The sequence below is a fragment of the Ricinus communis genome, chromosome 1 (genome assembly GCF_019578655.1).
Source record: "Ricinus communis isolate WT05 ecotype wild-type chromosome 1, ASM1957865v1, whole genome shotgun sequence".
In the NCBI taxonomy this organism is placed as follows: domain Eukaryota; kingdom Viridiplantae; phylum Streptophyta; class Magnoliopsida; order Malpighiales; family Euphorbiaceae; genus Ricinus; species Ricinus communis.
Window position 1 is genome coordinate 4,207,608 of NC_063256.1, and position 24,646 is coordinate 4,232,253.

At 32.5% G+C, this 24,646-nt stretch overlaps 5 protein-coding genes across 8 annotated transcripts; 3 read left to right on the forward strand and 2 right to left on the reverse strand.

The window, feature by feature from the left end:
• Positions 1 to 1,344: 1,344 nt before the first annotated feature.
• Positions 1,345 to 6,348, reverse strand: LOC8260620 (protein HGH1 homolog). Its single transcript, XM_002522375.4, has 9 exons — positions 6,172 to 6,348; positions 5,735 to 5,857; positions 5,308 to 5,505; positions 4,967 to 5,045; positions 4,355 to 4,500; positions 3,229 to 3,342; positions 2,278 to 2,409; positions 1,689 to 1,802; positions 1,345 to 1,598 (listed from the first exon to the last, which is right to left on the reverse strand). Exons 1-9 carry the CDS (start codon positions 6,223 to 6,225, stop codon positions 1,560 to 1,562), a joined length of 999 nt encoding a protein of 332 aa, XP_002522421.2. The 5' UTR covers positions 6,226 to 6,348; the 3' UTR covers positions 1,345 to 1,559.
• Positions 6,349 to 7,175: 827 nt separating this feature from the next.
• Positions 7,176 to 8,200, forward strand: LOC107261507. Its single transcript, XM_015721295.3, has 2 exons — positions 7,176 to 7,420; positions 7,625 to 8,200. Exons 1-2 carry the CDS (start codon positions 7,184 to 7,186, stop codon positions 8,003 to 8,005), a joined length of 618 nt encoding a protein of 205 aa, XP_015576781.3. The 5' UTR covers positions 7,176 to 7,183; the 3' UTR covers positions 8,006 to 8,200.
• A 3,104-nt stretch (positions 8,201 to 11,304) lies between these two features.
• LOC8260619 (putative cysteine-rich repeat secretory protein 25) lies at positions 11,305 to 12,668 on the reverse strand. The gene has a single exon (XM_002522374.4). It carries the CDS (start codon positions 12,503 to 12,505, stop codon positions 11,501 to 11,503), a length of 1,005 nt encoding a protein of 334 aa, XP_002522420.4. The 5' UTR covers positions 12,506 to 12,668; the 3' UTR covers positions 11,305 to 11,500.
• Positions 12,669 to 13,946: 1,278 nt separating this feature from the next.
• LOC8260617 (probable hexosyltransferase MUCI70) lies at positions 13,947 to 19,052 on the forward strand. Of its 2 annotated transcripts, XM_048379616.1 has the most exons (9): positions 13,947 to 14,280; positions 14,411 to 14,434; positions 14,511 to 14,645; positions 15,308 to 15,663; positions 15,812 to 16,023; positions 16,139 to 16,395; positions 16,497 to 16,675; positions 16,959 to 17,068; positions 18,207 to 19,052. In XM_048379616.1, exons 1-8 carry the CDS (start codon positions 14,199 to 14,201, stop codon positions 17,028 to 17,030), a joined length of 1,317 nt encoding a protein of 438 aa, XP_048235573.1. In that variant the 5' UTR covers positions 13,947 to 14,198; the 3' UTR covers positions 17,031 to 17,068; positions 18,207 to 19,052. The 2 variants fall into 2 exon arrangements, with proteins under 2 accessions (XP_048235573.1, XP_002522418.3); XM_002522372.4 differs by having other exon boundaries at positions 13,948 to 14,424.
• Positions 19,053 to 19,412: 360 nt separating this feature from the next.
• LOC8260616 (haloacid dehalogenase-like hydrolase domain-containing protein 3) lies at positions 19,413 to 23,950 on the forward strand. Of its 3 annotated transcripts, none has more exons than XM_015721332.3 (10): positions 19,433 to 19,624; positions 19,860 to 20,039; positions 20,140 to 20,256; positions 20,622 to 20,704; positions 21,571 to 21,654; positions 21,830 to 21,905; positions 22,014 to 22,086; positions 22,515 to 22,588; positions 23,260 to 23,353; positions 23,529 to 23,950. In XM_015721332.3, the coding sequence occupies exons 1-10, from the start codon at positions 19,612 to 19,614 to the stop codon at positions 23,533 to 23,535; spliced, it is 801 nt and encodes a 266-aa protein (XP_015576818.3). In that variant the 5' UTR covers positions 19,433 to 19,611; the 3' UTR covers positions 23,536 to 23,950. The 3 variants fall into 3 exon arrangements, with proteins under 3 accessions (XP_015576819.3, XP_015576818.3, XP_002522417.4); XM_002522371.4 differs by having other exon boundaries at positions 19,443 to 19,624; positions 23,552 to 23,950; XM_015721333.3 differs by lacking the exons at positions 23,260 to 23,353; positions 23,529 to 23,950 and adding an exon at positions 22,860 to 23,200 and having other exon boundaries at positions 19,413 to 19,624.
• Positions 23,951 to 24,646: the final 696 nt, after the last annotated feature.

Sequence of the window (24,646 nt, forward strand, 5' to 3'; positions counted from 1 at the left end):
TAATTTATTGATTCATAAGTTACATTATAATTAAACACTAAATATAATTTTAAAAATTAGCACTTTAATTATTTTTTAATATTATTTAACTAATAAATAGTTTTCTAATCGGATAATGATACTAACTCTATCTTAGAAAATAGTATATTAATTATATTTTAATATTATATTTACTAATAAATTAGTCTTATAATTAGATAATAATTCTAACCTAAAAAATAACATTTTAAATTATATTTTTAATATTATATTCAATTATAAATAAAATATTTAATTATATAATAAATTTTTAATTTTAAAAATAGTAATATCAATTATATTGATATGTTAATTTATATAATATTAAAATTAATTAATAATTTATTCTTAAATTATTGCACTAATAAAATTTTTAAATTTTAAAAATAAGGACATTTAGAAATAATTGATTTACAATTATTTTTTAAAAAAAATTAATTAATATTTAATATTAAAATTTTATTAAATTGTATCTATTAATTTGATTTTATAATCAAAATAATATTAGCAACTGTACATCAATTAATCCTAAAAGTTTCTCCTTAATCATAAAGTGGACTTCTTACAAAGAGCCGATTCAGGCTCTTGGCCAGATCCATAAGGTGCTTTGTATGAACAAGAGTTAATGATGAAAAAAATTATCATTTCGCTAGAAGTATAATTAAAATGTCCGCTAACACCTAACTTAACAACATTGTGTTCCAAAATTCAAACTTTACTGTGCATTGTATCGATGACTTTATATTTATGTGGTTGGTTAGGTGCTGGCGTTATGATTATTCAGATAGGTCAAAATCATTAAAGATCATTCATTGTAGGAGGAATTTGGGCATAGCCATAGAGGGAAGTGAAATACTAGCTTTAAGTTCCATCATCAGGCCAGGCCACTGCTCTTTCTCGTACAAACCAAAAAAACCACATAATTGTATGAAGATGACAAATTGACACAACAGCTGAACATGACAAAGACAACAACTTGCATAAAATAATGACCACACTGAACCAACAAATCCTCTTGAATACAAGAACCAAGTCTCTCTGCTCCTCTTACATTTCCTTTTTTCCCCATTGAAATTCTAGATTACTGATCTAAAATCAAACGCTTGCAAATTGCAGAAAACAGTTTTCCGTCAAAATGCGAGCATGCATGACCTCTCTTATAGAAGACGACTTGCCCAATGCATAGCAGTAATTCCCTGATTATTTGAAAGGTGTTGGCATGAATTGCTACTGTGAGGTTTCGCTGGAGGGTATTGGCATAACTTTCAAAGATGGTCACTGAAATTGATATTCAAATGTGGATGTATGTAAACAAAATCACTCGACTTAATTTTAATACAATTAGGTTGTTTTCATATAGAATTAGTCAAAATTTTGATGTATATTGTAGAGCTATATTACAACAGCTTTATTGTTACCATGTAAAAAGTTAGATACACTTCTATCAAAATCTAGCAATAATGATCTTATTGAAACAAATCAAAATTGAGTGATTTTGCTGTTAAAACTCTTAATAATAAGTTCGCTGACCATGAATGATATTAAGCTGAGGACGTTGTGTTCCCACTTTCATGAACAAGCTGAAAAACAAACGGAATTACACTCAGAGATATGTGAATAAGAAAAAGAGCAGGAAAAGGAAACATAAAGGAAAATCGCAATTAACGTACCAAGGAGCCCACTTGCTCATAAGCTTCCATAACCTTTAGATCTTGCTCATCTTCGTATCCGACTTGCAGTATACAAGGTCCATTTACAGACCAAAAGGCTCTAAGACCTGCCTCCTGTGATTATTCAACAATAACTGCATTAGAATGTCAGCGATGATGCATAAATAAATAAATAAGCGATTTCTCTGAGAAAAGAGAAATGCTAAAACTATGCTGCAGACTGCTCCAAAGTTGATTAATTTAGTCAGAATCAGAGCTTTATTAATGATGTTCTGTACACCGCGTCAATATAAATTTCAACTCCTAATTTTACCAGTTGTAACTGACATCATAAGTTAACAAGGCAAGATGCATAATCCAGCCACAATATTGGTTATAACTCTACAACTGTACAACTGGTCCAGATAACCAATTCCCAAATCCATTTATATAAAAAAATTAACAGCAAAAAGTATAGACATAATGCACAGCTTTCTACAAATCTTTCAGCTATTTTGTCAGTCTTTTCATCAGTCAACAATAGCATATTTTTACATGACCTCAGTAACAAACTCCAATATGAAAGGGACAGAAATGTTGGTAGTTTTACCTGTAATGTGATCAAGTAAATAGACTCCAGTGCTTGAACACGAATTTCAGGGTCATCACACTGTTCACGCTCGATCGAGAGTGCACTGCCGAGCTCAAGAGGCATCTTGGATGTGTCTTGTTCACTATATATCTGGGAAGAGAAAAACAAAGTTCATAAATTTCTGCAATAAAGAAAGAGGCAGGGGAGATAAACTTTGAAAAGTGTAAGTGGCATAGGTAAGAATAAAGAAATGCAAACTACATTATCTAAGAGTCTCTATCACATATCTTCCAAGTAACCCATGAGGTCAAGACAACATGGGAAATTTAATGGCTGCAGATACCTTTATAAGTACAGGAGATAATCCATGTGAACAAATTTCTGATGGTCAATTGATAAAAACGAATAGATTTTTCACTATTTCTTATATTGATGGACCCAAATAATTCAGTGCGATCTCTCATTCACTTTTTTTCACTTTTTCTTTTTTCCCATCGAGAACGATGCTTAGGTAAATTAGAGATATCATAGGGATAATTTTGCATTTTTCCGAAGCTAGGGAATTATGAGAATTGTTTTAGCATACCTAAGATTCTGACGATAATGCCCTCAAATGCAACTGTTTGAGTGGAACAGTTAGTTTCACATAGATCCTTATATACATAATTTATGGTTGGGATGAACAAATATTGGTCTGACCTTAACTGACAAATATTCAGCTTAACCTAGGATGTTACTTTCTTGCGACTGCTATCAGCATTGATCTTATTTCTTTGATGGTTAATTTTTCTTCCCATTCTTCCTTTCATATATTTTGTTTATTGATTATAATATGCTATTACAATGGATTTGAATATACTCGAGCTCTCTCTCATAAAACATCTATAAAATGAAAGATGTCTTAAGACAAATGACAGTACAAATGAAAAAAATTTGAATTAAAGGATGAACAGAAGATCCAAGAATTACCTTTTTGCCCGCAACAGGCAGAAGTAAGGCAGGCCAAAGAAACTCGGCTTCCAAAAGCAAATCTTGTAGCTGGTTCTCAGCTTCAAAACAGCAGTTGCGGATTGTTCCAGAAACCTGTAATTAAAATATTATCCCAGTAAATATCTATCTCCGAGCTAAAAAATGGATTATCCAAACATGAACTTCTTCATTTCTCATTGGGCTTGATAAATTTTACTTGCATATTATGGCCAAGCCTCAGATTAACTTTTATCTTTTCTTTTTCTAATTTACAGGTTTATTCAAGAGTTGCATCGAGCCTGGCCACTTAGGATTGGCCTGAAAGAAGCTCTTCTTATCCTAGGTATTACACAGTTGTTTTATTATTTCAGCAGCTGTAGGCAAGCATCAGACTGTCACCAAGTCTAATCGAAAAGACATACTAGTCAATCCAACATTCACCAGAGTTTAAACACTTCACTCATCCACTCTATTGGATATGTCCTCTCAAGGAGTTTCTGAAAACCTCCTGCCCAAACTATGTAACAACAATCTACTATAGCTAGACAGAATCTTTTCCTTATTTCAGGTGGAAGGGTCAGGAAGCTATTTGTTACTGGACTTGTAGAGTGGGTGAACTATCTTATCAAATCATACCCAAACTCACTTAAAAAGACTTAGAACAGCTCACTCCTAAAAAGGACAACCTTCTCAGTGTACAAACAATGAGGAACGACCTGCAATTTGCACAAGCTTCATCGTTCATATTGAGTGGATGGATGAATTTTGAATATTAAAGAAGCCTTAGTACATTTTCAACAATGAAAGAGTGATTCAGAAATATATGCACACACATTGTAAGTAGCAAAATATTCCCAAAAGACTGATTTTGCCAAACAGAATCAAGATCTGCATATCTAGAATAATCAAAAGCGCGACCACAATAAAGGAATGCATGCAAAATGATGTGCAACTCTCAGAAATTGCTCGCAAACCTCATGCCCTAGATCTGTTTTCTTACAAAAACAAGTGCTATTTATGAAAGTCTAAAAGCAAGTTCTCTGTTCAGAGAATCAGATATAGCCACTAATTCAATTCTGGAGGCTCAAAAAGGTCCAAGAACTGTGAGTTAGTAAAGTATGCATACCCCTTTCTTCCTCACTGGACTAGTTGAGTCAAACTGTCTAAGAATCTGCTTTAGCAACCCTCGCTTAGGGTCCAGTAACATTTTCCTACCAGCTTCTTTCTGTGATATATTTACAAGAACGGAACCAACATGGTCAAATGGATCATCTGGCACATCAACATCAAATGTTAGATCTATATCATTGAAAAATAAAACACTGAAACAAGAAAGTCATAAAAAACATATACAATAAAGAGAAACTAAAAAAAAAATATTCATGGTTTTGTAACAGCCAATCATATGCATGAACATCAAGGTGATGCAACCTTGAAAATGAGGTGCCCTTCCACTATTGTAAACAGGGAGTATCAGGCAATCTAGTTTATACAATGTTCCCAAAAAGTTTCCTTTTTCAAGGAAATCACACAGTGCACAGACAGAAACACCAGACTAGGATCACCAAAGAGTGGTGATGGCGTCATCAGGTCCCCTGAGTTATTTTCATGAAGCAAACATGTACGAATTTGAAATACACTAAATTTACTCGATCATGATACGTTGCAGTCATGTACCACCAAAACTCAAAAGTGTAGGCCAGATAACTAGCATGCAGCAGCAAACTGTGCAACATACCTCTAGTTTCACCAGAGGATCTACAGAATGATCTGACAAGCTTCATAACAAACAGTCCTTGCATCTTCTCATCGTCAGCCTAGCAAATAGTGAAAATGCTCATAATAACTAATTACAATTCTGGTATGTTACTTGTTCGGAGTAGGATTAAAAGAAATCATTTTACTACTACCTTCCACCAAATGGAAAAGAATAATTACTATATCAATTGAAGAAGAAAAAAAAGCAAGAAAAAGAAAAATATTTCTTCATAAATAAAATTCGTTTGAAAAATAAGACTTCTATACACAACATAAATTCAAAAGGCAATGATAACAATAGCATGAAACAGAAGAAGTCACCTGAAGCAATGATGAAATACCAGCATCTAGCTGAGTAAGATTTACTAGGAGCATTACCAGCAATCGAGTAATGCTAGAATCTGGCTTATATAATAGATCCATAGCCATTTTAACAATTCCTATCTCAACCATCTTTGCAGCTAAATTCGAGTTCTGTGACAGATTCACTAGGGCTTCTGCTGCAGGCTCAGAAACCTCCTGAAAAATGTTTTATCAATTTGGTTAAAATGAAAAGAACAACCAAGAGTAGATCACCAATACTAACTCATTTTGCAAATTCATCAATTAACTGTAACTTGAAACAATAAAAAGAAAACTCTAAACATCCCGAAATAATTACTTAATAAAAAAAATTAAAAATTATATTAAGACATTGGGAAATCTTGTTAGCATAAGAATGAGTAGCCCACTAGAGCATATATAGCACCTTGTTTTGGCTTAAAAGTCTAACCAATGAGGAAAGCACATTATTAGAATAGTTGGAAAGAGAAAGTAAACCATCTTCAGACCCCGTTAAGTCCCTAACGATAAGGACAGCTGCCTTCTGCACCTGAATCCATTAAAATTGGCGCCATTACTAAAGCAAAGTCACAATGAAGTTCTTAAATTTGACGTAATAAAAAAGCAATTATAAACCATAACCACAAGAAGCTTATAAGAAGATATAAAAGAAAAAATATGAAATTTAAGCATAATAATCAACTAAATACTGTATCAGATATTAAGAAACTGAAACTCTGACCTGTTTAAAGCTATAAAAATCAAATTAAACGAAATAATAAACTCGAAATTTTGTAGCTTCACTTGCATAAAATAGTTTTTTAGTTTCTAATTATTTACTCTTCGATCAAAAGGAAAACTTACTGGCAAAGAAGGAGAAGAGAGGAAGCCAACTAACTCTTCAAGCTCTGTCGCCATTGCTGCTGTCTTTTGCAGTTCTGCAATGGAAGTGATATATCGGCTCTGGGCTCGCGTTTTCTTGCCCTCAACGACAGGTCGTTAATGACGAGCCTGTGTCATTTAGTTTTCTAATCACGTCATCAATTTAAGGGTAAACACGCCGAGCCCAATCACGTTGTCGTATTGAGTCGCTTTTCCTTTATATAAATAACTTAAATAATTCCTGGGAAAAAAAAACAACAACATGGACAAAACTTAGTGATAGCATGCATTTAATTACTAATACACCCCTAAGGTTTACCTTGGTATTCACTTTAATCCTTGCTGTTTCAGAATTAAGACTTTGAGAATGTAATTAAGTCCAGTCGGGTCAATTGGAGTGTCGGGATCTAACTCAACTCAATTCCAAGTCAAGTATTATATTATTTGAACTCAACTTGACTCGTTATTCAAATTATCTGGACTTGATTTTATTATGATGGAGTCAAATTAGTACTTTAAGAGCCAAATTTGAATAACTCGGAATTAAATTTATTATCTACTCATCCATAATGTTATAGGAAATAAATAAAATCTAAAAATCTAAAGTAGTTATTATAAAATGTTAAAAACTACCATGTATTTAAATTTAATATCTCAAAAAAATTGAAGTTTATTCAAGTTTTAAATATCACCTAACATATAAAATAATATTCGTATTCCTAAGAAAAAGATTACATTTAAAATAAAGATTATCCACTATTAGATTTTTAAAGCAAGTGGAACTAAAATGTAAAAATTAAAGTAAATTTTTCTCTTAAAGTAATTAAGAATGCAGCTTTATTTACGGAATACAGAAACGGAGCCATAATCCTACTCCAATACTAAAACCGAAATCCAAAAAAACTCTATACTGCACTTCCACTATATATATACATACACACTGCAAAAGACGGTAGGAACGGGATTCGTTAACATTAACTGTAGACCAGGCAAGATGGCCGTAGGGGTTTGCGAGACGACAATAGTTGAGAAAATTTTCTGTATTGAAAGAGTTGTGCTGGCTATATTATCAGAACGATTTATGCATGTGTTATTCGTAACTGTACAGTCATCAAATCCAAATCTGCTCATAGCCACTAGTTTTCCTCTTTGGGGGTTTTCCCTTCTCCTGCTTTTCATTCTCATCCGTAATGCTGCCATTCTCTTATCCATGCTCATCACCAAACCTTTTGTAAGTTCTCTTTTCTTTTTAAAAAAATAACTTATCCGTATCCTTTTATTTTAAGTATAATGTAATTAGAATAGAGGATGCATGTTTAATGGGCAATATATAGATTTAATTGTGTTTTTAAGTAACACGAAGTTTTTATACCTGTATATTAAGTTATAGTAATGCTTGATTAAATATTGATGTTAGGTCGCTAATTTGTTGTAGGCTGCAATCAGAAGAAAAAAAGAAACAGTATATCCAAGAGAACTTTGCTTCATACTGCTCGAGAGAATCGTGATCTTCAAATTATTTATGGATTTCTTTCGAAAAGCAAAAGTTTCCGGAAGGGCCAGAGCGGATGCTATTTCCATAGCTGCTATTTTTGCAGCTTTCACTGTAACATATATCGTCTACATCTTTATTTACAAAAAAGAAAAGAAAGAAGACAACAAAGTAATAGTAGAGAAATTGGAGGGGAGCGACCATGATGATGATGACTACTACTGTTGGATAAGCTTCGATAAATTAGAAAGAATTAGTGAAGAAAATGGAAAATCAGGACAACAAAGATCTTCAGAAGATGGGGATAACAGGTGGAGAAATTGAGAGAAAAATGTACATGGAAGATCGTGGAGATGCTGCAGATCGATCATCAGCGATGTATATGCACATTCTTATAGTTTTACGTGTTTTCTTGTACTAGTCTCCTAGATAATTCACTATTAGGATATTATTTGTTACTCTAGCCACTAGAAAAACTAGTTAAATGTTAGTTAGCATGCTTAATCATAATTTATTTCGTGTGGGATGATCTTGATCATAATTTCTTTCATGTTGTAGAAATTTTTCTTTTTCTTTTTTCGAACATCCTGCTTGAGAATCTCCCGTTGGAGCAGAAGCAAATTCCTGCGCCCCAGTTGGAAGGTTTCTGGGCTATAAAATCGGAATGTGGTTAAATAGCTCATTAACTTCGAGTTCAGGGACTGAATTGGGATTTTAGCGTTTCTCTTTCCCATTTTCTTTAGATAGATTTGGTGCAGGAAGCAAATCTAATGGGAAGATTACAAATTGATAATAACTGCATACATAATTGCACAACTAATTCTTACCTACTTTAGGGGATATTGCAATATATAGAGGAGAATAACACACAGTCTTTTATTTTTTGATATTAAATAATTATTACATAATTTAATTTTTAATTAATAAATATATTTTAATTATCTAACATTTACTCTGTAAATAGAAACATTCACCTAAACTAGGTAAATATACCCTCATTCTACCATAGGAAGTCAATAGTTTTAACTTTATATTAAGTTTGTTTGTGGAATTTTTTTCAGAAAGAAAACATATCTTTTATAGTTTTTTATGTGTTTTTTTTATTTTAATATAGTTAATACAAATTATTTTTTTGATTAAAGAAAATTTGAGAAAATGACTTTTATTTTAAAAGCAAAAGTTCATCTTTTATACTTTTACATACTTATAAAAGAAAAGTATAAAAATAATTAAATATATGCTAATTAATATATTAATCATCAATAGTTACATCCAACGACTTTTGTCCACCAAAAAATACAAAAATTTTGATGAATTTTAAAAATTTATAACTTCAATAATTTTTATGAAAAGAAAATAATACTTTTTTTAGAACATATATTAAATATCCAAAAATAGATTTCTTATGATTTCCGGTATACAATCAAACAATAAAACATATTATATTCTTGAAGCACACGGAGCTTAAGATTTCCAAAACCCTGCATTATCTATATAAAATAAAAGATTATCATCGTTATCTTTGCTCTAATCGTAATCTCCCGCTATACACCTAATTGAACGATAGTTCCCATAAATATATGAGAACTTCAGAATGACAGCTACCGAGCATTGTTAATTTGTTCCCACGAGGGCTAAACACGCTGTTAAGGAGTCAATCTTATATGGTCCAATCTGTTAGAGATTTCATATTATTACAAAATAAAAGATATTAACTTTTTATATGGGTTTGGTTAGTTCTGGTCATTTTAATATTGATTGGATCGAAGTTTAAAATTTATTTATTGGACTCTAATATTCTCTCATTTAATTAAATCAATTCAAATTATAAACGGTATCAGAACAAGTGTGTCTCGATTTCTTAATTTTTCGATTTTTCATTTGGATGTTCAATTCCAGCGGTTCGGTACGGTGTTGCTATTTGTCTTTCAATTCAATTTTAAATTTCAGGAGAAGAATCTCAATTTCTAATGACTAATGAACGTCAAATTAAATCTCAGTTGGACTTGAGGATGAGTATTAGAAATCCCATATTATTAAAAAATAAGAAATACTAACCTTTACAAGGACAAAAGTACAATCACTAAAGTGGTTATCTCTAGTCATTTTGGTATTGGTTAGATTCAAATCCAAGATTTATTTATTAGATTCTAATATTTTATCATTCATTTAACTTTTATTTAATCAAATCAATTCAAATAATAAGACAATCACCGTATTAGTCGAAAAGGACCAACTCATTATTATTCATTGGATGTTAAAATATTGAATTAAATTCTTGTAATTTAATATATTAATTATTTTAATTATATATATATATATATATATTTATATTTATTCTTAAGAATTAACTTGTATTTTTTTTAAAATATCAATTTCTCAAAAAAGAAAATCATATTTATTCTTAGATTAATTTTTGAGAATAAAAAAATAAAGTTGGAAAAAATAAACTTCAATGTCAAATCAATCAAGACTAAATGCATATTTAGGCATCTTTAACTCTCTCCATTTGGTAATTTTAATATTTTAATTTTTAATATAATCTAATAAACACCTTAATTTATTTTTTATGATATTTAAATACTTTTTGATATATAGTTTCATTCAATTCAGGTGCCTGTTAGATTAAATCCAAAACTAAAAACATTTATGAGGTTATAAGAATTGAATTTAGGTGTTTGATAAGTTAAATTAAAAATTACAGTATTAAATTCACTAAATAACTAAAGTTCAGGTATTTAAATTAAAAATTAAAGTGTTAAAATAACTAAACGCTCGTGCATTCTACCAATCAATCAAACTTTATTTAGACCGAATATATATATATATATATATATATATATATATATATATATATATATATATATATATCTATATAATGACACATATATGAAAATTTTATATATTAATATTGCATGATTAACTCATTCCCGTTATTTAAAACTAATAAATAAATATATATATATATATATATATATATATATATATATATATATCAATTATTTATGAGTTTAGTGTATAAATGAAAATAAGCAATAATTTTTTATTATTTTCTTTATTTATTATGTACAATTAGAGTTTTTATTATTCAATACATGCAATTTATTTCTTTCTTATTTTTAGAGAAAAAGGTACAATATTTACTTTCTTGATATTTATTTTACAACAATACATTTATGATTTTTTCATAATTCTCTTAATTTTTTTATGCCACTATATTAAAAAGAATTATACCGAAAATAAATTTGACAACTTATAATATAATATTACAGAAATTTTTTACACATGCTTGGTGTATACATTACAACTAATAGAAATGTGACATGTATGTATGAGTATTTTACACTATAGTATCTAATGATTGACACATATTCAATTATTTAAAACTAAATAAATATATGTGAATAATCTATTGGTTTGATTCATAGATGGGGACATTCACCGACCGTGACAAAAATCATCCTAATCTTAAATGAGAGAGCCAAATTAAAATTAGAGAGATTCTAGGTTTAATATATATTCTCAATTATTTACTAAATTTATAGATGATTGACATATATTTATTACTTTTAAATAATAAAATATATATCAATCATTTAATACTAAAATACATATGTCCCTCTCTTGCTAATTTCGGTCTATACATCAAGTCTGAAGAATCTCCTTTGAAATTAAAGGGTGTAGACTAGGGATCTCCTATCTCACGCCTCTTTCTCTTCGCCCCATTCATTGATTAAATTCTGACCTTTGCAACTAACACACAGAGCATAATGGCAGCTCATAAAGAATATCATTACTCCAATTAGATATGATATGATATCATACAGTCCCATCACTTCTTTCTCTTTCAGGATGCCCGTGATCCACATCACCAAAAGCAGCAACCTTAGCTTTGTTGGTAATTGTTCTTTTCAGTAACCAAGCAGAAAATACAATCACCACAAAACAAACCACTCCAATTCCCCATAATAACAACCCTACTTCCACCCTATTAACTTTACTCATATGATGATCATCTTTTCTTTCCCCTCTATTCCGATCCCTCACAGCAACCTGTACTCGTCCGCCACTGCCAATCTCATTAATTCCTCCATTATTGGTGGGGAAGTAGGAGAAGAACTTGTAACTCTCATATCTGACAATGCAGTACCCATTAGCCGCGGTACCTCCTTCTTTACCACCACAATGCCCATAAACCTTGTCAATGCCTTTAGCAACACAAGCTCCACATTCTTCAAGTGTTAAAGGTAGAATACACTTAACAAGTGCATAAATTCTGCCACCATGTCTATTTTCGATATGCCCAGTTGAAAACCTATAATGGGTGGTCAAGTAAATTTCAGCTCTTAGTCTTAAAAGTAATGCTTCAAGTTTTAGCTCAAAGTGACCACGGTCTTGGATACTGGTTTGCTTTGAGCCGGAACAATTAGTAACCTCATCAAGATCATCTTTCCTGGAATAATATTGAAGGTAACAGCCATCAAACCAAGCTGTTACAGCGGTAGCATTTGGGCAGAGTTTTTGAATGGTTTGTTTAGCATTATTGGCGCAGAAGGTGCATAGATCTGGGGTGAGATCAGGTAGGCATTGCATGACGCCGTTATACTCTGTCGTTCCAACATGGAAGGCTGAGTAATTTGGCATTGAAGAAACAATACTATCAACAAGGACTGTGATGGATATGTTGTTCATTAGTGATGTTTTGGGTGGTGGCGGTGTGCAGGCAAGGGATAGAATAGAAGGGAATTTTGAGGCCATAGAGAAAGGGGTGATGAAGAAAATGAAGAGAATGGCTACAAGAGGAAACGTGGAAGCCATGTTCATATCTCTGATAACTCTCCTAGCCAGAAATGCTTGAGAAATTCTCTATAAAGCGTCCAAAGTAGTACTTTGGATAAAAAGAGAATTCTTTAATTATATCACCTCATTATAAATATATTTTGTAAAAATGAGCGGCATTAATAAATGATGCTATAATTACTCTTAAATATTTTTAAATTCCATACTTATAATTAAATTAAAATTAATTAGTCAAATGATCTGGTATCATTAGTTAATATGACTCCTTAAAATTGGTTATTTTCTATGCGTTGTGCATGAATATTGTTTATTACTTAAATGATAAATGTTGTTTAATTAAAAAATTAGAATTGTATCTCTTGATTGAAAAAATAACATGAAAATTCATATAAAATTAGTGACAATTTAGAGTCGGTTAATGAAAAAGCTTCTTAACCTAATAAAAAACTTCTAAAAATTTTAGGATTGTTTATCATGTTTTAAGAGCCAAAATCACAAGATATCCCTAATTTTCAAAAAAAAAAATTTATGACAAATATTATCATTATAGGATTTAATAATAATAATAATAATAATAATAATAATAATAAAATAATCACAATAATAAGTATTTAAAATACTTTAATCCATTGTTTTAATCTTTCAAGATTCTATAATCAATACTAATAAAGTACAACAATTACTTCTCAAGACTGGAGTCATTGTTTGATGATGCCACATCAACAATTTAAACATATATAAAATTTTAGGTTTTTTAATAATACCACATCATTAATTTTAACACATAAAATTTTACATTAAACATATATAAAAAATTTGTCTAAACATCTCAACTTATAAATTATGATTATGACTATATATGATTAAAACACATATGTAATTAGTACAAATAAATTTCACTTCTTTTTAGAAATTAACCATTTTTAAGAAAATAACTTCCTTCGAATAACGTTTTTAATTTTTTTATTTATAAAAACTGTCCTCAATAACTTCCTTCGAATAACGTTCTTTATATATTAAAAATATATATAATGAGATTGGCAACACTAGAAGAAAACCAATTCGTTATGATTAAGAAAAAACAGTAAGGTAGTTATTTGTGAAAGAATCCTCGTTGAAGGTTTTTAGAGATAAAAAGATTTCCGGTGACCGAATCAGGGTTTACCACCTCTGCTAGTAGAAGTTATTATTAACAGAATCGTCTCCGGTTCTTATTATCAACAGCACTGATATATTTCCCATCATTAAACAGTTGGAAGATTTGTTTGTTATTTACTGAAACTTATCCCCCGCATTTTAATGGTGATTCAAGAAAGGGCTAAATCATTAAAATCTTAAAGTTGAATGGTTTAATTATCTTAAAGACAACATAAGGGACTAATATGACACTCTCAGTAAACTTTAGGGTCAAAATCGAGCTAGAAATTAGGAAAAGAAAAGGAGAAGTTTTGCGAGCCATCATTAATTAAGAAAAAAGAAAAGAAAGTTTTGTCGTTAACATTATTCTTGTTAATGTTATAGATTTGTATATTATATGTTTACCTCTAGATTTCCCGCTTCGCTACCGTTCGATCTTCAATGCAAACCCTTATTTTGCTTTATATTAATTAATGATATGTTTTAAATCGTAATTTAGTTCAATTGAACTGACATTGATATACGGATAATGAAATGAAGTGGTGTGTTGCTTTTGATGTAATAATTTTCATCTTTGAGAATGGCTGTGATTAAATACAATGGAGGAGACTTATTACCAGAAAGGAGAGGCGTAATCGGTGCCGTATTCAATTCTCTAAACGGTGATCATACCTTTTCTTCTCGTGTCGTTCGACGGAGGAAGCTCGGTCGTTTTACTAAACCGAGTTTCCTGATTTTGATTTTGTTGCTTTTTGCTCTTTTCTTGATTTCACTTTCCGTTTTTGGCCTCAGATTGCAACTTCCAGGTCAGCCGAGGTGCTACTACTGCTTCCTCCTTTTCTTTTTCTTTTTTATAATTATAAATGTCAAGTTTTGTTTTTCTTTTTGATAGGTAATTTTGAAAGTTTGGAGAAATTAGACAATGCTGATAATTTTGAGGAAAGTAATCAGATTAGAAATGAAGTAAAGCAGGAATTTCATGGATCTAATTATATTCTAAATCCTCCAAAATCCAAGCGTAAACAGCGTAAGAGGATTTCGCTTCTTTGTGTTTCGGTTGTTTTCTAATCATATTTATTATTGTTAAAAGATATCAGCTTTGTGCTCTTGAGTTTTAGATTTAGAAACTCCAGAATGTAATCGTGTTCTTTTATTGTTATATATCAGTGGAAGTATGGGACTGGCTTATGTAAACAGAGTGTAGAAGAGGAAGATCAAAGAAATATCACAATAAGCAAAAAATAATTATTATATTAAATTCCTTCATTAGTCTAAATAAGAAAGATTCTTTATCACATGTGCTTTTTTATTGAGCTCCAATTTTGTGATAGCAATGGTAAATAGGGGGTCTAAAAGAAATTCTTTGCTGTATAGAGCTTTAAGCAATGCTGATTTAAGGATGTAGTATGTAAATTCATTTTTAAGAATTATTGAGTTCAGAAAATTTTGCCTACTCCAAAAATATTATCCCTGCCTATATAACAAATAAATGAGTAATGCATATTTATCAGTATTGAATAATTATGTACGCATCAATTGTTTCTTTGACATGCCTGTCATAACTAATGTTCTAGTTCATATTGTTCACTAAGAAGAGCTTAATCTCTTAAGACATACTCTTTTTAGCTAATTATTTCTTCTTTTTCAACATGATGTTAATGTTTTTTCCTTATATGTTTGAGCTTTCAGATCTTCCCTGCGAAGTTGGTTTTTCAGGATCAGTTAATTATCTTATTGAGCCCCAAGATTTAAGAAATTTCACCCGATTTTCACTACGTTATGTGGCCTCAGAGGAGAAACCTTTGGGTGCAAATTCATTTCAATCTAGATTTGGAGGACATCAAACACTCGAGGAAAGAGAGAAATCTTTCTATGCTAGAAACCAAACACTACATTGTGGTTTTGTTCAAGGAACTCCTGGACTTCCAAGCACCGGATTTGATTTGGATGAGAAGCACAGGGCATACATGAGTACCTGTCGGGTAGTGGTCTCTTCCTGCATCTTTGGGAGCTCTGACTTTCTGCGGAGGCCTACAAGCAAAAAGGTAATTCCTTTCACAAAATTTTGCAAAAATAAATTTAGAGCTTTTATTCATCTATGCATTTCTCTAATAATACCTGGATTGTGAATGTTTACTTCATATGTTTAAACTTCATTCCTTAACTGATGTTCTATATTCTTGCTTGTTTCAGATCAGTGAATTTTCCAAGAAAAATGTTTGTTTTGTTATGTTTGTGGATGAAAGTACACAGTCTAAACTGTCTTCGGATGGTCATATACCTGATGATAGTGGACATATTGGTCTATGGAAATTAGTTGTTGTCAGGAACTTACCATATGAGGACATGAGGAGAACTGGAAAGGTGCCAAAATTCTTATCACATCGCCTCTTCCCATCTTCTAGGTGATTGTTACGCTGCTATTTGCTTATCTAGTTTATGAGCTCCAGGACTTATTGTCATCACTGTAATTATGATAAATTAATTATATTCTTACTTGCCTTCATGCTTGTGTTCCAGCTATTCAATTTGGCTTGACAGTAAGATGCGACTCAACACTGATCCAATGTTGATACTTGAATATTTTTTGTGGCGAACAAGATCAGAGTATGCCATTTCAAACCATTACGACCGTCACTGTGTCTGGGAGGAGGTACTCCAAAATAAGCGTCTAAACAAGTATAATCACACAGCGATTGATGAGCAGTTTAATTTTTACCAGTCTGATGGCCTAACCAAGTTTGACTCTTCAGATCCAAATACGCCTCTTCCAAGTTGTATGTCTTTCAGCATCTGACCTCTGTTAGTCTATTTTGGTTAGGAAGATTGTTTTTCCTTCTGAATAGTAGATGCCGACACTGTCTGTCATATCCTGCAGATGTGCCAGAAGGTTCATTTATTGTACGAGCGCATACGCCAATGTCAAATTTATTTTCATGCCTTTGGTTTAATGAAGTTGATCGATTTACTTCACGTGATCAACTTAGCTTTGCATATACTTACTTGAAACTGAGGAGATTGAATCCAGATCATCTATTCTACCTAAACATGTTCAAGGTATATATGTTGCTCAATAACTCTTTAAATATGTATAGCTGATTAGACTGTAAATCAGGTCATATTGTGGATAAGTATAGCGAAGTTCTTTTATACCAGAACTCTACCCAATTAGTCACCCAATTTGTAATACTGTAACTATTATTCTGGTCATAAAATCTCTATAATGTTGTCTGAGCTATTTGTGGAGGATTGGACTAATGCGGTCCATCTTGTTTGGAGGTTGTGCTGGGGACTTATGAACAATTTGGTGTACTTTGTCACTTTATGTTACTTTCTGCAGGACTGTGAACGCAGGGCATTAGCAAAGCTATTTCGTCACAGGGCATTGCCATCAACTCCACCTGGTCCTTAAATCATTGAAACTCTTTTTGGCAGTTATGTATAGCCTTGGTAAGGTTAAGCTTAAGCAATTTCTTACCCCTTTTCTTCAGTAGCCACTATACTTCTTCCCTGTTCCTTTTGTATTTAAATTGCCTTAAATGCCACAGAGATTGGTCTGCTATTAGTTTTAATATTCACATATCAGTCTGCTAGTACCTTTACTCCCAATGTCCAAAACACCCTCATAAACGAGCATCTAAAATTTAGACTCATTTAATCTTTGATTCTCTTAAAAGCATGATTGCTTGTATACATAAGTAGGTGTTGAATCTAGGATACGAGGTCTAATTAAATGGACTGCAGGACTTCAGTCATCAGACATGAAATTAGTACATTTTGCTCACTTATATCTTCAAGTTCTTTAATTTTCCCAGTTAAATTTATCTAATTGGTCAGTTTGTTGTCTAACCAGCAGCTTTTTTTTTTTTCTTTTTATAATTTTATTCTTTTTCTTTTGTTATTATATTATTTTTATTTTGGCTTTTTTTTCTTTCTCTCTTTCTCTCTTTTCTGAATTCATTGATGACAAGGAGGCATAAATCCAAGTATAGTCTCCAAGTGCAGTTTAATCTACTCAGATTAATGTATTTTTGCTCCAGTAAAGTTACCAATAAAAACATCCTTTTGAAATCCAAGAAGCAAAAGTTTGAGCTCATAAAGCTCAATTGGTATATGAGTGTATTTCTGCAGTTGCTGGTTGTCTGATATGGTAATGTAACATAATTTCAATTTTTTTCTAAAGCAATTTTGGAATTACATGCTCATTAATGATGATAAGATGTTACAAAACTATTACCTACTATTTCCCAAAGTATATTTGTCACCAGAGGGTGAACCTTTTATCTTAGACCTGGACGGTTCCCCCTCTGGGCATCGATTTATCAACTTCTTACATTCAGAAACCTCCAATATAAACTCTTTTTGCCACGCATACAAATAGACAGTGCTTCCAATACAATGTAATGTAACATAAAACCTCTTCTAGTCATGTCTCATGTGCATGTTTTCATTTAAGAAACTTCTGATAGCATGAATGATTTATTTCAATATATTGACGTTGATTACATACTCTCCGTATCCCATTTGAGAATTAATACATAGCTCAAGAACCCGCGCAAGTCTATAATGGATCTTACACTGTCTGTAGGAATTCGTATTGACTGGAAAAAAAATATTACATTCCTGAGTTCCCCTTCAAGAATCTACTTTGATGTATCTTTGGAGCTTGGCACAAATCAGGCTGTGCAGTCAGCTGCCTTATGAGAGGATGAGATTGATTAGGCGATGGCCCTCATACCATGGTAAATGACTTCAAGAGGTTGTATTCTATTGCCCAAGTGGTTTTCAGCATGGGGAGCTGTTGTTTATTTTTTTATCTTACACAATTTTCTCTTGGGGCTTTCTTGGACCAAATGATTTGGCTGTAGAGATGGCTTATGATAATTTATAATAGCATGTGGCATGGGATTTCTTGGCTAAATCCTTGAAGTTCCAAAACTAAACCAACCCATTTAATATACTATGGTGCCCATGTGCATGGACACACAGTCTAATGACTGGTATTTCTTTTTTCCTATACTTTTAACATTTCTTTTGAATAATGGTTTTACCAACAAATTGTTGGGATGAAGCCCAGTGCCTTAGATATTTTATATTTTCCTTTCATCTTTTTCCTTCCATACATTTGATCTTTCCTGGGGCTGGTAGGTAGGATACATTTTGTTGAGAGAAGGAAAATGCTCAACTGCTGAAGATCGTTCAATCTTGCGGTCAAGATCTTGACATTGTACTAATTTGACAGTTCAAGGATTGTTACAGTTTATAGTGCATGCTTTATCTACACAGATCTGTTACTTGTAATGGACAGAGATATGGTGTAATACTTTGAAATTTGTATGAAAAGCCAATTGGGACTTGTACTTTGTGGTCGACCACAGTTTTTGACACTTGTAACTATCAAATAAGAATGCCAATCATGCTTTCTTCGAGATTCTACAATTCTCTTTCATGAAGAATTTGTGTTGGCCTTTTCTTTAAACTGCTTATAAATACTCAGGCCATTGCTCTGCTTTACATAAATACTTTGCCAAAGGCAAACAAGGAAAAAGGAGTCTCAAACTCCTTTGTATGTGTTGTATGTGAAAATTGGAGGGAACTAAACAATCTGGCATTATATTTTTTGGCTACCTGTTTCCAATATTTAATGTCCAGCCTTCAAATTGCTTTTTCAGCTACAATTACAACCCTTATTGGATAGAGGATGTCTAAGTTGTATGTGAGGATTGGAGAAAATTAAATAAAATAGCTTGTTTGATGCATTTTGTTTAATTTTCTCCAATATCTCATATCCAACCTGTTCATTTGTTCTTTAAGCATCTAGCAAAAAGTCTTATCTGCAGGAACATGTCAAAGTCGGACGTCAGAATTGGAGGAAATTAAATAAATCATTTAGTAGCATTGTTTAGTGTGTTTTGTTTAATTTCCTCCAATATCTTATATTTGGCTTTTTCAGCATATGTGTCGTCTATTCGACAAAAGAAGAAGAAGAATGTATGTCAAGCAGAGGTATGAATCAAGCAATCTCATAACAGAACGTGGAAAGACTCTTCACCAGCCTTTTCACTCTTAAACGCCGATGGCAAAACATATAAATCTATTACCTTACGATTTGAGTTTATTATCCTGAAAGATTAATGATAAATTATTATAAATTACCAACATGTGGCCAGTTAATTAGACTTTCTTTTAAAGAAAAGGGTTGTTTTTGTAACTCCACATTTTTGCTTAAATTTCCCCACAGCTGGCCTTGTAGTACTGATCGTCCAAGCCAAAAGCAAATTCTCACTGGTTGCAATGCAAATGGAAGCTTGCTTGACGAGATGCTGTCATAAAAATGCTTTCTATAGAGCATTAAGAAAACCTCTCAATTTCAAACTCTTTAGCTCTTCTTTTCGCTGCTCTTCAATGTCCATTCGTTCTGGTTGTTACTTCTCTTTCTTTCTTCCATATTAGCATGTGTACATGTATGTGGGTATTTTATTATCTGACCCCAGAAAGGTTCTAATTTTTTCGATTATTAGGAGGAACCAAGTCCCTTAAAAAGGCATATGATGCATTATTGTTGGATGCTGGTGGCACCCTTTTGCAATTGCCTCATCCTGTTGAAGAAACTTATGCTTCTATTGGCAGAAAATATGGTTTCTCTCGTTTCCCCTTTTTGTATTGTATTTTTTTTGTTTCAATATTAATAATAATTAAAAATTAATATCAATAATAATTTTTTAGCAATTTACCTCTGCGTTTTAAGTGCTAGAGAAGTAGTGGGTTATTTAATCTGTTAGAAGCTTTTTGTATGTTCTGCCATTGGTCGTACCTGCTCCGTAAAATTGCTGCTTTTGCTGGTGAATTGATCGTTGTTGGAGGAACTGGGTTGTGACTTTTAAGTAGCATTCTTGGCATGGTTTGTTTAAGTAGTTTGGGTCTTTTTGAACCAACTTGATTAATCTGTTGTATAATATGTTGCTTCGGTTGCAGCTAATTCTCTTTATGGTTATGGTTCCAGGTCTGTCTACAAGTTCCGCTGAAATTAAGAAGGGATTTAAGAGAGCTTTTTCTGCTTCATGGCCTCAAAAGCTCCGATACCAGGTCATTGTTGTTAATGATCTGATTTTGTCCTTCGTTTCCTTGTTTTATGTTAAAGATATTCACATTTTTTTTTTAACTTTCAGATGATGGGGAATTATTTTTCTCTTTTGATATGTAAACTGAATATGTTCTATTGCATTTCACCCATTAACCCATTCTTACAATTAATTTTCTTAAGAAATACATGCTAGATAATGTTTTTTTTTTTTTTGTTTTAGCTAGGTATGAATATTTTAAAAGATGTAGCAATGTGCATGGATGGCATATTTTTATAGGTGAACGGGTCAAGATTCTTGCTTTGGTCAAGCACAGTTGTTCATTAGACTGGTGGATGGTTTTCACTGTGTTTCTTTTCTAATGTAAAATAAGATATTGATGGGGAAATTTTACTGAATTTGTACTAGGCAGCTATTAGTATTATGCCCATTTACTAACTTGTTATATGGCCAATGACATTTATAGGTCAGATGAACATCCGTTCCTGTTTCATGAAATCAGCCATCCAAAATCTCCTCTTCTTCTGGTTATTAGAAGTTAGAACTCTTTATTCACTATATTCTTCTCCCAATGTTATTGATTGTATAGTAATATCAATAAGTTTCTTAACTAGGACCACTTAATGTGTCAGGTGAATAACATGCATCCTGCTGTTGAGAACTCATAACTTTGTGGTCTATCTTCTTTTTTCTTTTTCTAAATGGTTACAAAGCAATATGCAGAAAACAAGGATTGCCATGTTCCTTTGATTAGACAATTGTTCTTTGTTGCTCACCAGCTATTTTCCTTAAACTTGAAAGCAATTTCTTTTGTAATTGGAAGCGCTGATTAAAATCTGGTCTATCTTGAATTTCTTTTGCTATTAACAGGGAGATGCAAGGCCATTTTGGAAATTTGTTGTTTCTGAAGCCACTGGTTGTGATAATGATGATTATTTTGAAGAACTTTATAAGGTTTTTTTGTGAGACCCACTTTCTACATCCGCATTCCTCCGTTCAATGATACTGTTGAATGCATATATTCTTGGTTTCTATCATTCAAAAAAACTTAAGAAAGGGAAAAAAGATAAAATGAAATCATTTCATATTAGAGTCCTTTGTATCAAGTCCCAACGGTTGCTTCATGCAGTACTTTGCAGATGGTGATGCATGGCGCCTTCCAGATGGGGCATATGAAACATTATTCTTTCTGAAAGATGCTGGAGGTCATATTCAATAAATATTCTCTTTTTTCATGCCTAAGTCTTGCAACACCTAATGTCTCTGAATTTAACTTTTTCTTGCTTTTCCCAACTTCATGACTAATGGCACAGTTAAACTGGCTGTTGTGTCCAATTTTGACACCCGATTAAGGAAGCTATTACAGGATCTAAATGTTATAAATCTGTAAGTGTCAGTCTTTTCCTTCCTTTTTCTTCCTCTCTCTCCCACTTTCATTGATTTAGCTTCTCCATGAACGAGCTGCTATTTCTGAACTGCAAAGGTCCACAGTAACTTTACATATTTGACTTATGGTATGTTGGTGGCATTCATTCTCTTAACTTACCCCTAGAAGGACAAAAAATTGGATGTGATCCTTTGCTCTATGGAGGCTCATGATGTAGATGAGCTTACAAAAATCATGTCTTTCTTAATTTCTTTCTCCATTGAGATTTTAGAATTTGCTTTTAGGAGTGTAATTATGGATGATGAAACTTTACATTTTCAACACCTTTGAAAATAGCCAGCAGACATAGGGCAGCTAGATGTGCCCCGTTCTATCAGATTTGAAGGTTCTTTTTGTTATTTTTTTTAAATACTTGTCTCTTTCTCAGGTTTGATGCTCTAATTATATCTTCTGAAGTTGGATATGAAAAGCCAGATCCAAACATATTTAAAGCTGCTTTAGGTATGTATTGGTTTTATTACCACAAATTGGGGCAGTAGGGATGAGAGCACAAAGGAAACTGTAGCACGACACCAGACTTTCTCATTGTGGACATAATGGCTGACAAATTATTAGAATGTTTGGCATGCATTTGCCTTTTCATCTGAAGTTATGGGATTTTTGCCTATAGGTTGTTTTAAGGACAGATAGGAGTAGCGACAACCAATTTCAGCATAAATTGTATTTGCCTAATGTATAAACTGTTCATGCGTTCTTTGGATTTCAAAATCAGACACCAGCAATTGCTGAAACCACATTAGAGGTATGGCCCGGAAAAAAAGCGCCCGCCACCCCCATCCACTAGCTGTGTGTACGCCTTTCATCCTTATTGGGAAGACTTCAAGAATGTTTAAGCTAATTATCTTTTAAACTTTTCGAAGTATGTTGGATGGCACGCATTATGTATTATGAGATAGTTGTATTAAACTGACCATGTTGTATTGGTGCTCAAGACTGTTGTACAGACAGATACAATGTCTTTGGTCATATGCTGTCTGGGGCAGTGTCAACCCTTTGTTCTTTTTCCTTTCGATTTTTCAGCATAAGTAAAATACAGATAGTATGGAAATCCCATTATCGAGACTAATATGGAATTGCATCTTATGCTGCAAAATATTCGGCACTCTTTGTAGATCAACTAAATGTGGCAGCAGGCAAGGCAGTACACATTGGTGATGATCTTAAAGCAGATAAAGAAGGGGCGAATGCAACTGGAGTTGATTGCTGGTGAGTGCACTGCACTTCATGTATTTCAGGCCTCTTTTTTTTTTTCTTTCTTTTTCTCTTATAAATTCCTATTGGAAAGAAGTGAGACTATAATAAATACTAGATACATTTTAGTTTCGTGATTCGATGTGAGGACAGGCAACACCTACTTATGGGCCATAATACTTGTTGGTAGTTGTTAATATTACAAATAAGCAGGTTATGGGGAGCAGATGTCAGTACATTCAGAGATATACAAAACCGTATCCTCGTTGCTGAATGATGGCCCGAAGTGTCAATTGCAAATCTTCTTGGTGATGTGGTGTGCAATTCAGAATAATTGAGATATTTCGACTTTGATAGTGCTCAAATAACTTGGGAGTTTTGTATGGTCGATAAATATCATAGTTGTGATGATTTTGGCCTCAGATAAACTAACATTTGGAGATCGATTCCCGATGGTTGTATGCCCTTGTTTTTTTATTCCCGAGTGAAGTTATACGATGCAAATGAGAAGCTCTTCAATGTCCTTCCATATTTCTATTGACGGTTTTGTTTGGTTATCGTTGGAAACATCATTTTCAAATGAAATGTCCGTAACTTGCTTTGAAACTCAAATCGGTGGTCTTATTGGGATTTCGAAATTTTCAATAGATGGTATGCCAAGTATCTTTCAGCTTTTCATATACCCCGTCAGCAATGGTATAATTTTCCTAAATATATGTAAAAATAACAAGGACAACAAAAAATCTTCGAATTTTCAAGTCCTATCCATGAACCCTAAAAAGACCAGAAAAAGGTGGAAAAGAGGAAACAAAGAAGTGGCATTTGATAGGAAACGCCTGTAATAGCCACCACTGTTCCAACATAATCATCTGCAATAATGGCCAACTCTTTAATGACCCCACTCAGATCATCATCTTGTGCAAATACAGAATAAGCAGCAATAAACATCACTTTTACCCGGATGTAACTGTATTTAACTATAACCCACTCAATGACACAAGTTTACCTTAATGCAATCCTTTAATTCAGGTAAACCAAGAATCAACATTTCATGGAAAGCTTATCTCCTGCATACTTCTTTGCCCTCTTCTCTAGTGAATCAAAGGGATACAACCAAAATCAAGGAACGTCAATATTAATCACTTGAACCAGCAAATTCAGAAATACAACATTCCGGGCACAGATAACACCAATGCAACATTTTACAGAAGTTCTTGAAAAACCCTGCTGCTTGGACACAGGAGCAAAGCCTTCAAGTTGCCTAATAAACTTCACTGGATTAGATGATTCAAGATTCCTTTTCTTGTC